Source organism: Enoplosus armatus, chromosome 15 (genome assembly GCF_043641665.1).
Source record: "Enoplosus armatus isolate fEnoArm2 chromosome 15, fEnoArm2.hap1, whole genome shotgun sequence".
In the NCBI taxonomy this organism is placed as follows: domain Eukaryota; kingdom Metazoa; phylum Chordata; class Actinopteri; order Centrarchiformes; family Enoplosidae; genus Enoplosus; species Enoplosus armatus.
Genome location: NC_092194.1, coordinates 21,061,641 through 21,077,241, shown reverse-complemented (window position 1 = coordinate 21,077,241; position 15,601 = coordinate 21,061,641). Strand labels below are relative to the sequence as shown.

Genomic DNA, 15,601 nt, shown 5'->3' with positions numbered 1-15,601 from the left:
TCCTCACAGTTTCTCTCATATCCTTCAGAGTTTCTTAAAATCGAAGGATGCAAAGAGACGTCTGGACCAGCTGAAAGATCAGCTGGAGAAAGGCAGCCAGCAGATTCCTCCCCAGGAGCTCTCTGAGTTCACAGACTGGCTGAAGGAGCAGCAGGAGGAGGTGGACACATTCAGTACCCACTGCCACAATAGGCAGAAACAAATGGAGTCTCTCCTCAGTGACTTGGACAGGTAATTACTTCTATGTCTCTGACTCTTCCTTTTCACCAAACCTTTGAACTTCCCTACCCAACTCAAGGATTTAACATTCATTAATTCGATTTTTCATTTCTCATTCTGTAAAAAAAAAAAGTAAAACCTGAGCTAAGAAAACGTTTTTTAAATTCTGTCTTTTGTCGCTAGTCTGCAGAAGCAACACGATAGTTTCCGTGAGTGGCTGCACGCCAAAGAAAAACAGTCAGTGGAGACCAACAAAGTCAAACCTCTTCTAAAAGACCTTCAGGATGAGAGGTGATCTTCAACATTCATACAATCAGAACTGGAAATGTTCCAGCTCACTTGTAGTTTATTGTCCTGAGGATGCATAGCTATTAATGTACAAAGGAGAGCATATCACACACGTCTTCAACTACAACATTTTTGGAAATGTTTTAAAATATATTTGGGAATAGTGTTCCTGTTGGTAAATACCACAGTACATTGATTACTTACCACTATGCTAAACAGTATGATATTTAGTTGGGCCCAATTGATGACTAGATTTGAGATTCTGGTACTGATATTGATATTTGAAAGTGAAAAACTGATTTTTTTTTTTTTTTTTTTTGCATCTGCTACCAAGTGCATGAAGCCTAAAACTGTTAAACCACAGAACAATACAGATTCTCCACATGCTGCGTGGTGTCCTTTCCACTTGTCTTAATACCTTCTGTCTCACTTCACGTTGTATTTTTATATTGCCTTGTTTCATTTATATCTTGTCTTAATACCTTTATGTCTCATGTAAAGCACTTTGAATTGCCTATGTTGTTGAAAGGTTCTATACCAATACGTTTGCCTTGCCTTCCATGTGACAGTGGTAAAGCCGAGACCCTCAGTGAGCTATTGGCATCAGTACGCAGACAAGGCGTCAGAGCCGAAAGCCTCCTGAAGGACGGTGATAACTTGATACAACGCTACCGAAACCTGGAAGCCAGGCTGCAGAAGCAGGCAGACGCTCAGGGGGTCCTGGAGGGAGAATTTGAAAAGTTTAATACTCAGGCTAAGAGCATCAAGATCTGGATAACTAACCGTCTGCAACCCCTCACCTCCCCTGGCAGAGACTCCCAGACAGAGGGGCTGAAGCACAAAGCACAGGTCAGTGAAAGGGACTGCTATTTGTACTTCCTATAGCTAACACCCCTAATGTCACTAAAATGTATTTCCCTCCTCCAAACGTTTTCATCATTTACCCAATTTGTCAACAGGCCATCCTGAGCTCTAAACCTGAGGGAGACTCTAAAGTGAACAACCTGAGAAGACAAGGTGAAAGTCTGTGTGAGCAGGAGGACCTGGAGGAGGGCAGGAAACAAGCGGTTCAGCAGTCGGTCAGAGAAACAGAGGAGGAGTGGAGGACGGCCCTGCAGACAGCTGAGGAGGCTCTCAACAAGGCGGAAACTAAAGCCCTGTTAGACAAGGACTCAGACAGTGTCAAAACCCAGAATGAAAATGTTCAGTCCTGGATTAGAGACCAGGAGCAGAACCTGCAGTCGCTTGGCGGTTGCATGCAAGTTGAAGAAAAGCTTCAGATTGCACAAGTGAGTTTAAAATGGTTATGGATCCGTTTGTCAGGGTTTTAATTTGTAGAACATCTTGTAATGGCTTGTTTTAGAGGATAGAGGCAAAGTGGTCTCATGAGGGATTTGTTCTCTTCAGGCTACTCTGAGCTCCAAGTCTGATGGAGATTCAAAGCTCCAGGATCTGAAGCGACGATGCCAGAGTCTGTGTGACAACCAGGGCTTGGACGAGAGCAGGAGACGAGAGGTTCAGGACGCAGTCAGACACACAGAGGAGCAGTGGAGGAAAGTCTTGCAGGCTGCTGAGGAGGCTCTCAGCAAGGCAGAAGCTGATGCTGCCACTGAAAGGGACTTTGATGCTTTCAAAACCCAAAATGAAAGCATCCAGTCCTGGATCAAAGAGCAGAAACAGAAGCTGTTGTCCCACGGTAGTCAGATGCAGTTTGAAGAAAGGTTACATGTTGCACAGGTGAGTTGACAGTGATGAAGCTGTAGTTGGAGTGAAGTCGAAGGCCACTTCTAATCTCTAAATTCGCACGCCACCATTTCTCTTCACCTTCAGGCTGTTATGACCTCCACACCCGAGGCAGAGTCCAAGGTGCTCGACCTGAAGAGACGAGGCGCAAGTCTGTGTGAGCATCTGGAGGACAGCAGGAAACTAGAGGTTAAGCAGCTGGTAAAAGACACAGAGCAGCAGTGGAGAACCGTTCTGCAGGCCGCCAGACAGGCAGAGCTCCGGGGTCTTTCAGACGACTTCGACACTCAGAGTAAAAACACTCAATCCTGGATCAGAGACAGACAACAGAAGCTACAGTCTGTGGGCAGTCAGACACGACCTGAAGAGAGAAGTCACACAGCTCAGGTCTGTTTGAACTTATTGTGCTGACCTCTTCCTCCCTGTCATTCCTTGTTTTAAATGTGTAAAATTTGTCTATTGAATATTTTGTTTTGTTTGCAGACCGTCTTGAGCTCCAAACCTGAAGGTGACTGTCAGGTAAACAACCTGAGGAGACGAGGCCAGAGTCTGTGTAACCATCAGGACGCAGACAAGGACAGGAAAGTCCACGTTCAGCAGACAGTCAAAGACACAGAGGAGCAGTGGAGGACAGTCCTGCAGGCTGCTCAACAGGTCGAAGCTGCTGCTGGAGCTGAGATCGCCCAGGGGGCTGAGAGGAGAAAGACGGCGGTAAGAGAGCTCGATGTAAAACTGCAGACGCGGTTATCCATAATGACTTGCACTGAGTGCTATAATGGTGTAAAATCTTGTGCTACCATTAAAAGTCAGCATATAAATTCATGATTAAAGAAATGATCCACTGAATTAGAACAGAACATAAGGAACTTTGTGAAGCTTTCTTTGAACTTTCCCTTCCTTGAGTGGTACACTTTGGTCAGAAGAACAACAACAACAAATGGCGGTAAAATAAGAAACTGTCCACACTGTGGGAATGTATGATGAAGAAGTGCTACTTAAACATGTGCTCGGTAAAAAAGGCCAAACATAACACCCCCTCTCCTGTTGAAGTTTTCAGTTTTCATTGATCCATTTTGAACCACCTCATTATGTGAGTATCTTTTCCTTTCCAGCTGAGAGAATTTGATACCCATCAGCAGGACACTGGCAGCTGGCTTACAGACCTCCAACAACAAGTGGACTCCCTGAACAGCCAAAACAAAGCTGAGGACAAACTGCACGCAGCTCAGGTGAGCTGGTGGGTCGGGAAGAGCGTGGGTCCTGTTTCAGGGAGATATGACATCCTCCTTGTTAGCACATAAAAGCATTGATAATATAAGTGATATTTTGATGAGTTTTTCACAAATTCAACTACCAGTATGACGTCTTTAAAGCCTTTATTGTGGTTCAGTCTCAGCGCTCTCGTCAGTCCTGTTTGTTTGGTTGGTCAAATGCTCAAATGACCTGAATGACAAGGTTTGTGTGCCAACCAAACAATAATGCTGTGGATTTCACAGATTGTGTTCATGACTTCAGCCAGATAATACAAGTCTTAACTATGAGACATGACTTCTGAATCTTTTTCCCAGACCTTTATGAGCTCCAAGCCCGAAGGAGAGTCTAAGCTCCAGGAGCTCAGGAGACGAGGCCAGAGTTTGTGTGGTCAGGACCTCGAGGAACACAAAAAACAAGAGGTTCAACAAAAAGTAAGAGGTGCTGAGGACCAGTGGATGAGAGTAATGCAAAATGCTAAACAAGCCCTGGATCAGGCTGAGAGGCAGTGTGTTCTGGAGGGCCAGCTGAGGGACTATGAAGCCATGAGAGAAAACACCAGAGACTGGCTGGGAGACAAGCAGCAGAGCCTCGTCTCTCTGGATAGTCAGACAGATCCAGAAAAGACAATAAACCTTGCACAGGTGAGTTTCAACAATAAAAGGTTTGGCAAAAACACACCTATCTGTACCAACATAAAAGTTACTTAAAGTGTGACAACAATAGTGTGATCAATTTTTATTTCATCCCCAGACTATCCTGAGCTGCAAGCCTGAGGGAGACTCCAAGCTGACAGCACTGAGGAGACAGAGCCAGAGTCTGTCTGACCAGGAGGACCTGGAGGAGAGCACGAGACGGGAGGCTCAGCAGACTGTAAAAGATTCAGAGGAGCAGTGGAGGACCATCCTACAGTCTGCTGAGAACACACTGAAGAAAGCTGAGGTCCAGTACTCGCTCTCCAGGGAGCTGGAGGCCTTCCATACACAAGCAGGGAGCACCAAAGCCTGGGTTGAAGAGCTGCAGCAACAGGCCAAGTCCAAAGGGAGTGGCACTCAGGGCAGCCGGGCTCAGGTAGAGGACAGGCTGAACACAGCACAGGTAAAACATAAAATATGAGGTTTCTTTTTTAATATGTCGTGAATATGTTTTATTACATGTAGCTATAATTCATTGGTCATTGTTTTCAACTACAAGGAAGAAGTAAAATGTCATTATCTTATAGACTAGAGAACCAAATAGTTTTTTTTGTAACTCATTGATTGAATCAGGTCGGTGGACACACCACAGAGCAATATACTGTATATCTAATAAAAAACTGTGTGTGATTGTGTCTTTAGATCATCTTGAACTCCAAGTCCAATGGTGAGGCTCAAGTGGTGGGCTTGAAGAGACGAGCACAGAGTCTGTGTGAGCAAAAAGACCTGGAGGGAGACAAGAAACTGGAGGTTCAGCAGACGGTCAAAGACTCAGAGCAGCAGTGGAGGACGGTCCTGCGGGCTGCTGAGGAGACACAGGGGTACAGGAAGCTGTTCTTAGCCTTTGATTTGATTTTTCCTTTTACATAAATGTCACTGCATGAGCTCAGCTACAGATCAGTCGAAGTGTCCTTAAGAAACGCACTAAATTCCTTCCCGGTGGCGGGGCTGGGGTTTGATAGCATTTATCAGATCTGTTTATTGAATCCAAGTCCTTTGAAATCACTTATCAAATTCACAGTATTAAGTTTTACCAACTTTTAAGTGTAAGTGATAAAGTAAATAATATTTATAGTATTTACAAATTAAACCACAAAGATTGACTTCCAAAACAGACAATGTTCCTGATAGATTACATATTTGTTTGTTAGCCTAATGACTGCCTGGATGTTTTGTTCATTGCTCACAAATAAAAAGAGATGGAAGATAAAATACTACACAAGATATTTGTTTAACTTAAAGCTTAAGTTCTGAGTGGTACCCCCCTGTGGTGAGTGGTAAACCCAACCTAACTACAACCTTCAAATGGCATCACAGACACTATACTGTTGTTTTTTTACAGTCTGTGATCACATGAATTTGAAGGTTGAATTAGACTGAATTAATTGTGGTTGTGATTTCTAATGTCATCTATCATCTGTCACCCATCAGACGGTTGAAAGGTGTTGTGGAGCGCCTGGTGTCCTGTCAGTGCCAGCGAGACCAGGCTGAGGCCCGTCTGTCTGACCTTCAGAAGCAGACCTCCAACCTGCCGCGTGTCTTCCCCTGGCCGGGCCTGGGAGAGCGGAGGCAGGCGGTGGAACAGGCCCGGACCCTGCTGGATCAGAGCTCAGCTTTGGCCCCCGTCCTGTCAGACGTCCGCACACAGGTAAAGACCTCACCGGAAAGCGAGTTTAACTCTTATGTTTTTTATTCAGTATTATTAATGTTGCGTCAGTTCATAAGAAAACCTCACTTCATTGCACTTTTTCCCTCAAGGCTGCAGAGCTGTTTGAGATCACACAGGACCGTAGCTGGTCGGATCCCTCCTGGGCAGCCAAGGAGGAGTCAATTCCTGCTCTGATGAAACAGCTAACTGTGAGTTCAGCACTGACAAGATACACAGTAATCCTGGAGAAAGATATGAGGATCACTTTTTAATAATTTAATTTAATAAACCCTCTACATTTGTCATAAAGTTGTCCCAATTTAAATGTATATTTGCATTGAGACGATGGAATTATATATCATAAGACCACGCATGGTCACTTATCTTATTTAGCACAACCACCATTACACCATATTTTTTCTTCCCCCTCTGCCCCAAAGAACAAGATCATCTCCCCTGACCCACTCCATTATCCCATTGTTTCCCTTCAGTTTCCCTTTCAAAAGTACAACACTTATCAAATAAGAGCAACAGTAACAGAGAGTTACTCTGTCTGTGAAAACCCAACTGCTGTCATTTTCAGGATGCAGTAGCTAACCTGGAGCAGGGCATCCTGACAGAGAGGCAGTGCACTCAGCTGGTGGAGCAGCATGAAGCAGCCCAGGACTGGCTGAGGGAGCATGTTAAAGGCCTGGGAGCTCCTCCAGCAGACAGACCGGGTCTGCACAGCGCTGTCAACACTCTGAAGGTCAGATAATAAAACACAATACACAATTATTAGTTGAGAGAAGCCAGTGGCACCTTAATCAGACCTTGAAGATATTCATTTACATGTCGAAGACATGAAGACTCATGTTTGGGCAGTGTATGCATGTTCAGTTTTTCACTAACGAATTGCAAAGTTGCCCTGAAAAGATATGAGACATAATGCAGTCATAACAACTGTTAATCTGAATACCCCCAAATGTTTTGACTTTTTTTACAACTTCAAACCTCATAGTCCAAAGGTCTTTGTCCATGGAGGTGAAAAACTGTTCTTTCTACATTCTTATAATCTGGTTCTCTTTCTCCTTCCTGATGCCAGGCTTTGCTTCAGACAGTGGACAGAGAGCAGAGAGAGATGAAGGAGCTGGACTCTGCCAGAGACAGTTTGCTGAGCCTCTGCACCCCTGGAGGTCGGGACGCCCTGACCCTCGAGGTCAGCCATCTCCACGACCTCTGTGCCACCTCGGAGCAAGAGGTGAGGGAGCGCCTGACTGCCTGTGAGACCCGGCTAGAGGAGCTGGACAGTCAGCTGGCCAGGAGGGCCCAGGGGCTGAAGGAGAGAGCTGCAGCCCTGCAGTGGGAGCTGCGCTCTCTGGACCAGGCGCTAAGTTACAGCGAACCACAGAACAACATCGATCAGCTCCAACAGCATTGGCACAGCCTTCAGGTTATTACCACTTTATTTATCCAAGCACAAAGTCTGATGTAAGCACCGGTTTTATTATCTAACTAGGCTGAGCTCCCACAAATAAACCTGAAGGAAAGGTTTATGTACAGTGAGCAAATATTGGAGTGGGTAGCTTACATCATAAATGTAAAACTGCAGACGTGAGTATTGCGAACGTGATGCTGTTGCAGACGTGAATATTACATATGTGATGTCGATGTCCTTCTCCTGTTAGAACTGTGAGAAGTCACTAGAAGATTTGGGTGTCAAAGTTCATGACCTTTACCAGGAAGTAAAGGCCACACCTGCCACTGACGAGCTGCCAGCAGAAATCATCACTGTGGTGGAGTCCTTATGCCAGCAACATGACAGGTACCATGTCAAAAAAATGATTAATTGTGACCGAATGTTACCCAGGTTATAAAAAAGCCAGCACCACTATTGTTTACCTCTTTATATTTTATTCATATATTTTTGTTTCACTCAAGGTATTAAGAGGGAAGAGATAACATCTGTCCACCACTGGGGCTTTTAAAACTGTATTTAGCCTATTTGAACAGATTCTACATGACAAATTCTCAGCTGGCACCCCCCCATTTCAATTTAGCTTTCAATTATTCTTACATACCACCAACATGCCTTCGTGGGTCATTCTGCTCTGCCGATCAGTGACATGGAAACACAGAGTTCTCCTGGTTTATAAGCTGTTTGAAACATCCAAAGATTACATCTTATCTAATGCCTGGTTTCTTGAAGTAACAGCACTCTATACATAAACATTCCTCTATTGTTATTTGTTTTGCCAGAAAATGTTTTTTAAGCTGTTTTTGTGCTTGCAGTTGTTCCTTTTGCACACTGTTTTAGGCTGAAACATTTTTTTAGCCTGTTTTCATTTTTGTCTCATCTAGTATAATAACTAATAAATGTGATTAAATTATGTCTACAGTCTAAAGTCGAGGCTGAGTGAGCGTCAGGGTACCTGCTCTACAAACACAACTCGCTGTCTGATGGACTGTCTTCACGCCCTGCAGGAATGGAACCACAGCAAACCATCAGAGTCCAATTCTTCTGTGCAGGTTTCTGTCTTTTACTGCTTTTACTGTTTTGCATGTGAAGAGTATCATTCATTCTTTCCATGCCCAGATTTTGCTCTATGGAGCCCTCGTCAGTGGCCTGGCAATGTGTGATCAATTTTTTCCCTTCTGGTGTTAGGTGACATTAGAGGAAGGGGAAAAGCTGCAGGTCAGCCTGCAGGAGGCGCTTTCTCACCAGCAGTTTCTAACAGACTGTCTGATGCCAGTCTTGTTTGAGAAACTGGAGAAAGAGGGTTCAGAGACACTCCTACAAGCAGACACACATAAGGCTTCTCTCAGCCAGAGTTTAAAGGTATTCAAATCATGTTGAATATATTTATATATTCTATGTAATTCATTAAATTCATTAAATACTACTACTGTTATATTTCAGAAACAGTTAAGTAACTCTGTAATGATTAATGCTATTTGTATCCTTCCTTTCAAGGAACTTGATGAAAGGAGTAAACAAAAGCTGCCTGAAACACAGACATCTGTTGTGGCACCACCACGAAAAAGCAAGCGCTCACCTGAGAAAGTACATCAAGTTAAACTACAGAAAAACATTCCCTTAACAGAAAAATCTGCATCTACTGAGGATGAATTGTCAGTTTCAGCTGAGCTGCAAACTGAGGCTAAAACAGTAGAGCCTACTTTGACAACAGTCACGGAAGACATAAAATCTACTGGTGTCGAGCAAACCAGAATTGAACGAACAAAAACGAAATCTCAGAGTCCAGAGGCACAGTTAAAAAATGTAAAGCTAGATATCACAGCAGAGCCTGTTGGAGCTGAGAAAATGAAACCTGCTGTTGAGGAACCTACACTGATCAAAAAGGTCATTGAGCAGTCTCCACCTGGTGTTAGTGAGAAAATTACACCTGTACTATCCAGAAGAAAGTCCAAGACTTCGGCCACTGATACAGAGCCTGCCCAGGCTAAGGTGGAGCCTGAAATGGTGAAAATTACTCAAGGGTCACCCAGAAATCTGACAGGAACCGCTGCTGTTGAAGAAACAAAGAATGTAGAAACCATTATTTCAGATGTATCAGAGACATTCACTACTGTCCCTGTAACTACGGATCCTGAAGTTATCACAACCAGGAGGAAGTCAAATAGCCTTGAGGTTGCCACAGTTCCAGAGTCAGTATCTCCCCTTGGTAGAATTACTGGTGGGGAGCGTAAGGAAACAAAACAAGAACCTGAAAAAATTCCCGCAACACCAGAGTTTGTTCAAGGGCAAGCTGAAATTGCTGTTGTGGGACAAAGTAAGTTTCTACCACCCAAGAGAAAGTCAAAGAGTACAGAACTTCCTCTTAAAGTTGCTGACACTGAGGCACCTCAGACAAGGGAAGAGCCTGAAGATCAAAAATCTTCTTTGAGTTCCAATGACCAAAATAAAAGTGTTATTGAGGAAGCAAAGCTTGCACCAACCAGAAGAAAGTCAAAGAGTGGTTACCTTTCCACAACTTCTGAAACAGTTACCCATGTTAAATCACTTGATGTGGAGCCTGAACAAAATGGTCAAAAATCTTCAACTCCAAATGTGGTCACAGGACCAACTCAAAGTACTGTTGTGGAAAAAGGTCAACTTTCACCGACCAAAAGAAAGTCAAAGGGTCTGAAACCTTCCCCAGAACTTGCTGCCAAGGATCACTACCAAGAGCCTGACAGACAGAAGTCTGTCAAAGAAACAAACATCATACCCAGCAACAGGAAGTCAAAAAGTTCCAATGTTTCCACTGAAGCTGCTGTTGTGGAAGAAACTAAGGTTATACCAAAAAGAAGGAAGTCAAAAGAAGGCTCTGACAGTCCGAAGCCATCTATAACTCCAGGCGTGGTCACAGGACCAACTCAAATTACTGTTGTGGAAAAAGGAAAGCTTTCACCTACCAAAGGAAAGTCAAAGGGTCTAATACTTTCCACAGAACTTGCTGCCAAAGAACTGACAAAAACCAAGGAAGAGCCTGACAGTCAGATGCCATCTTCAACTCCAGGGGTGGTAACGGCACCAACTGAAATTATTGAAACTACTGTTGTGGAAAAGGGCAAGCTTTCACCAACCAAAAGACGGTCGAAGGATTTGAAACTTTCCCCAGAACCTCCTACCACAGAGCTGACCAAGGAAGAGCCTGACAGTCAGAAGCAATCTTCAACTCCTGAGGCTGTCACAGCAACAACTGAAATCACTGTTGTGGAAAAAGGAAGGTTTTCACCAATCAAAGGAAAGTTGACAGATCCGAAACATTCCTCAGAACTTGCTACCACAGAGCTGATGGACCTCAAGAAAGAACATGACAGTCAGAAGTCTTCAGTGGATTCCAGAGAGCAAGCTGAAGCTGTTGTTTTGGAGGAATTTATGATACCGGCCAGAAGGAAGTTGAAGAGTCTTGACGTTTTCACAGCTGTAGAGCCAGTCTCTGCTCTTGGTGGAAGTATTGATGTGTCAAAGGAGGCTAAGGAAGAACCTGCGAGTGGGAAGGCTTCAACTGGACAGTTAGTCACAGGAGCAATTGAAACTGTTGTTGTTAAAGACAGCAAGCTTTCCCCAACCAAAAGACATTCAAAGGGTCTGAAACCTTCCCCAGAACTTGCTACCACAGAGCTAACAAAGACCTTGGAAGAGCCTGACAAACAGAAGCCATCTTCATCTCCAGGAGTGGTCACAACAACAACAACTGAAATTACTGTTGTGGAAAAAGGAAAGCTTTCACCTACCAAAGGAAAGTCAAAGGGTCTTAAACTTTCCCCAGAACTTTCTGCCAAAGAGCTGACAAAAACCAAGGAAGAGCCTGACAGTCAGACGCCATCTTCAACTCCAGAGGTGGTCATAGCACCAACTGAAATTACTGTGGTGGAAAAAGGAAAGCTTTCACCTACCAAAAGAAAGTCAAAGGGTCTTAAACTTTCCCCAGAACTTGCTGCCAAAGAGCTTACAAAAACCAAGAAAGAGCCTGACAGTCAGACGCCATCTTCAACTCCAGAGGCAGTCACAGTAACAACTGAAATGACTGAAACTACTGTTGTGGAAAAGGGTACGCTTTCACCAACCAAAAGACAATTGAAGGGTCTGAAACTTTCCCCAGAACTTGCTACTAAGGAGCTGACAAAGACCAAGGAAAAGCATGACAGTCAGAAGCCATCTTCAACTCAAGAGGTGGTCACAACACCTACTGAAATTACTGTTGTGGAAAAAGGAAAGCTTTCACCTACCAAAAGAAAGTCAAAGGGTCTGAAGCTTTCCCCAGAACTTGCTGCCAAAGAGCTGACAAAAACCAAGGAAGAGCCTGACAGTCAGACGCCATCTTCATCTCCAGAGGCAGTCACAGTAACAACTGAAATGACTGAAACTACTGTTGTGGAAAAGGGTACGCTTTCACCAACCAAAAGACAATTGAAGGGTCCGAAATTTTCCCCAGAACTTGCTGCTAAGGAGCTGACAAAGACCAAGGAAAAGCATGACAGTCAGAAGCCATCTTCAACTCAAGAGGTGGTCACAACACCTACTGAAATTACTGTTGTGGAAAAAGGAAGGCTTTCACCTACCAAAAGAAAGTCAAAGGGTCTTAAACTTTCCCCAGAACTTGCTGCCAAAGAGCTGACAAAAAACAAAGAAGAGACTGACGGTCAAATGCCATCTTCAACTCCAGAGGTGGTCACAGTAACAACTGAAATGACTGAAACTACTGTTGTGGAAAAGGGTAAGCTTTCACCAACCAAAAGAAGGTCGAAGGGTTTGAAACTTTCCCCAGAACCTCCTACCACAGAGCTGACAAAGACCAAGGAAGAGCCAGACAGTCAGAAGACATCTTCAACGCCAGAGGCTGTCACAGCAACAACTGAAATCACTGTTGTGGAAAAAGGAAAGTTTTCACCAACCAAAGGAAAGTTGAAAGATCCAAAACATTCCTCAGAATTTGCAACCACAGAGCTGATGGACCTCAAGAAAGAATCTGACATTAGGAAGTCTTCAGTGGATTCCAGAGAGCAAACTGAAGCTGTTGTTTTGGAGGAATTCACCATACCAGCCAGAAGGAAGTTGAAGAGTCTAGATGTTTTCACAGCTGTAGAGCCAGTCTCTGCTCTTAGTGGAAGTATTGATGTGGAGTCTAAGAAGGCTAAGGAAGAACCTGAGAGTGGGAAGGCTTCAACTGGATCAGTAGTCACAGGAGCAATTGAAACTGTTGTTGTTGAAGACAGCAAGCTTTCCCCAACCAAAAGACAGTCGAAGGGTCTGAAACTTTCCCCAGAACTTGCTACCACAGAGCTAACTAAGGAAGAGCCTGACAGCCAGAAGCTATCTTCAACTCAAGAGGTGGTCACAGCACCAACTGAAATTACTGTTGTGGAAAAAGGAAAGCTTTCACCTACCAAAAGAAAGTCAAAGGGTCTGAAGCTTTCCCCAGAACCTCCTACCACAGAGCTGACAAAGACCAAGGAAGAGCCAGACAGTCAGAAGACATCTTCAACGCCAGAGGCTGTCACAGCAACAACTGAAATCACTGTTGTGGAAAAAGGAAAGTTTTCACCAACCAAAGGAAAGTTGAAAGATCCAAAACATTCCTCAGAATTTGCAACCACAGAGCTGATGGACCTCAAGAAAGAATCTGACATTAGGAAGTCTTCAGTGGATTCCAGAGAGCAAACTGAAGCTGTTGTTTTGGAGGAATTCACCATACCAGCCAGAAGGAAGTTGAAGAGTCTAGATGTTTTCACAGCTGTAGAGCCAGTCTCTGCTCTTAGTGGAAGTATTGATGTGGAGTCTAAGAAGGCTAAGGAAGAACCTGAGAGTGGGAAGGCTTCAACTGGATCAGTAGTCACAGGAGCAATTGAAACTGTTGTTGTTGAAGACAGCAAGCTTTCCCCAACCAAAAGACAGTCGAAGGGTCTGAAACTTTCCCCAGAACTTGCTACCACAGAGCTAACTAAGGAAGAGCCTGACAGCCAGAAGCTATCTTCAACTCAAGAGGTGGTCACAGCACCAACTGAAATTACTGTTGTGGAAAAAGGAAAGCTTTCACCTACCAAAAGAAAGTCAAAGGGTCTGAAGCTTTCCCCAGAACTTGCTACCACAGAGCTGACTAAGGAAGAGCCTGAAAGCCAGAAGCCATCTTCAACTCAAGAGGTAGTCACAGGACTTGCTAGCATGGATATTTCTGAGACCAAGGAAGAATCTAAAAGTCAGAAGTCTTCAATGAATTCCAGAGAACAAACTGAAGTCACTGTTTTGGAGAAAACTGAACTCACACCAACTGGGAAGAAGTCAAAGAGTCTTGAGGTTTTCACGAAACAAGAGCCAGAGTCATTCCTCTGTGAAACTGTTGTTGTGGAGTGTAAGGAAACTGAGAAACCTCAAAGTGGAAAATCTGCGTTAAGTGCACAGGTGGTTACAGAATCAACTGAAATTGCTGTTGTAGAGTCAAGTGAGCTTTCACCTACTAAAAGAAAGTCGAAGAGTCCAAATATTTCTACAAAACTTGCTACCAAGGAACTGGCAGACACCAACGAAGAGCCCAATAGTCAGAAGTCTTCAATGGATTCTAAAGTGCAAACTGAAGGTGTTGTTATGGAAGAAGCTATGGTCATACCAACCAAGAGGGAGCCAAAGAGTGAGGACATTTCCACTGCTCCAGAAACAGCCTCTGTACTCAAAAGAGATACTGATGAAACCAAAAAAGACCATGAGAATGTGAAGTCTTCTGAATCTGATGTTGAGGAAGAATATAAGCTCTCACCAACCAAAAGAAAGTCAAAGAGTCCTCTAGAACTTGCTGCCAGGGAGCAGATTCAGACCAGGAATGAACATGACAGTCAGAGGTCTTCATTGGCTTCCACAGAACTGTTTGGTGGTACCATTCAGGAGTTCCCAGGAAAGAAAGTGGCCACAATCATTCTGGGCACGTCTGAAGTTTTTGTACAGACAGCTGATACTCACCCATGGATGAGTAGTGAGAGTGTACATATTCAGACCCCTGGATTGGTGAGGGTTGATACCACATCTGTGCAACCATCAGAAAAAGTGGGTACTTGTACTTCATCTCCTCATACTGAACCTTTGGACTCCGTTCTTGCACCCATTTCAACTATGGCTAAATCTCCACATTCTGAGTTACAGGAGCCTAAAGACAGATCTAAAGAGGCCCCAGAACAAACCATTACCCAGTCTACAGTAAGAGACTTTAGTACAGTGCCTCAAACACAACCACCTCTCTCCACCGAGCCCACTGTCAAACCACATGATTCAGAGATTCAGAAGAGATATCTGTTCCTTGATCTGCCTGAGGTAGGAGTCACCCCGACACGTGAGATAAAGCCAGATCAGCCAGAGGCAGGTAGTGTAGCTGAAAGTGACTCCACTCAATCTACCTCTGCTGTTTTTTCAGCGGTGCAGCCTCATAAAACAGAGACAGAATTTTCAGAAATAAGCTCATCTGAGCAAGACATAATGAAACCAAGTGAAACTTTGAGTCAGCTGAAGCTCTTGGAAACAACACAGGAAAGGCCCAAAGAGGACAAGGAACAAGAAGAGAATGCTAAAGTATCAACATATGGTATTCATGATGTACCTAAGAGCCTGGATGAAAAATATGTTAAGAAAATCCACATGGGACCTGAAGTACACGTTCTACAACTAGATATACAGACCAGTCCAGAGGAAGATGAAAACACATCTGTCACAACAGCAAAAAAGATAGAGATTGTTCAAACAAGTATCCAGAGCGAAAGAGTGCCAAAAAACACAGATATGACTACTGCTGATGTTAAGCCGGAGAAGGCTGCAGTTAAGATGACTACGATAGAAGTGCAAGAAAGCAGTCCTGAATATCAACACATTGTGGCTCAAAGGGACTCCGCTCAGCCCACGTCTTCTGCTTCTGAATCATTGAAACCACATGAAACAGAGACAGAATATATAGAAATAAACTTATATGAGCAAGACGTAGTAAAACCAAGCCAAACTGAAACTAAGAAAACTGCACAGGATATACCTAGAAAGATCAAGGAACATGGGGACCAAGAAGAGCATCCTAAAGTGTCAACACATGGTCTGCACGGTGAACCTAAGTGTCTGGATGAGATGTCTGTTAAGATCGAGGAAATCCAAATGGGGCCTGAAGTGTGTGTTTTACAACTAGATATATCGACCAGTCAGAATGACTCCACTCAACCCACCTCTGTTGCTTTTGCAGCAGTGCAGCCAAGTGAAACAGAGATAACTCTTGCAGAAATAAGCTTATCTGAACAAAACAAT

General features: G+C 44.0%; 1 protein-coding gene across 1 annotated transcript in view; it reads left to right on the top strand.

Annotated features, from left to right (window-relative positions):
- syne2b (spectrin repeat containing, nuclear envelope 2b) overlaps positions 1-15,601 on the top strand; it is a 114,127-nt gene that overhangs the window by 30,902 nt on the left and 67,624 nt on the right. Inside the window, exons 41-59 of the mRNA XM_070920766.1 lie at positions 29-231; positions 403-510; positions 1,077-1,356; positions 1,467-1,796; positions 1,915-2,244; positions 2,338-2,637; positions 2,734-2,961; positions 3,363-3,479; positions 3,819-4,145; positions 4,255-4,599; positions 4,839-5,017; positions 5,628-5,844; positions 5,955-6,053; positions 6,428-6,592; positions 6,929-7,276; positions 7,512-7,648; positions 8,223-8,352; positions 8,489-8,662; positions 8,798-8,887. Coding sequence (XP_070776867.1) covers positions 29-231; positions 403-510; positions 1,077-1,356; positions 1,467-1,796; positions 1,915-2,244; positions 2,338-2,637; positions 2,734-2,961; positions 3,363-3,479; positions 3,819-4,145; positions 4,255-4,599; positions 4,839-5,017; positions 5,628-5,844; positions 5,955-6,053; positions 6,428-6,592; positions 6,929-7,276; positions 7,512-7,648; positions 8,223-8,352; positions 8,489-8,662; positions 8,798-8,887 — 4,107 coding nt within the window. The remainder of the gene's footprint in view (positions 1-28; positions 232-402; positions 511-1,076; positions 1,357-1,466; positions 1,797-1,914; positions 2,245-2,337; positions 2,638-2,733; positions 2,962-3,362; positions 3,480-3,818; positions 4,146-4,254; positions 4,600-4,838; positions 5,018-5,627; positions 5,845-5,954; positions 6,054-6,427; positions 6,593-6,928; positions 7,277-7,511; positions 7,649-8,222; positions 8,353-8,488; positions 8,663-8,797; positions 8,888-15,601) is intronic.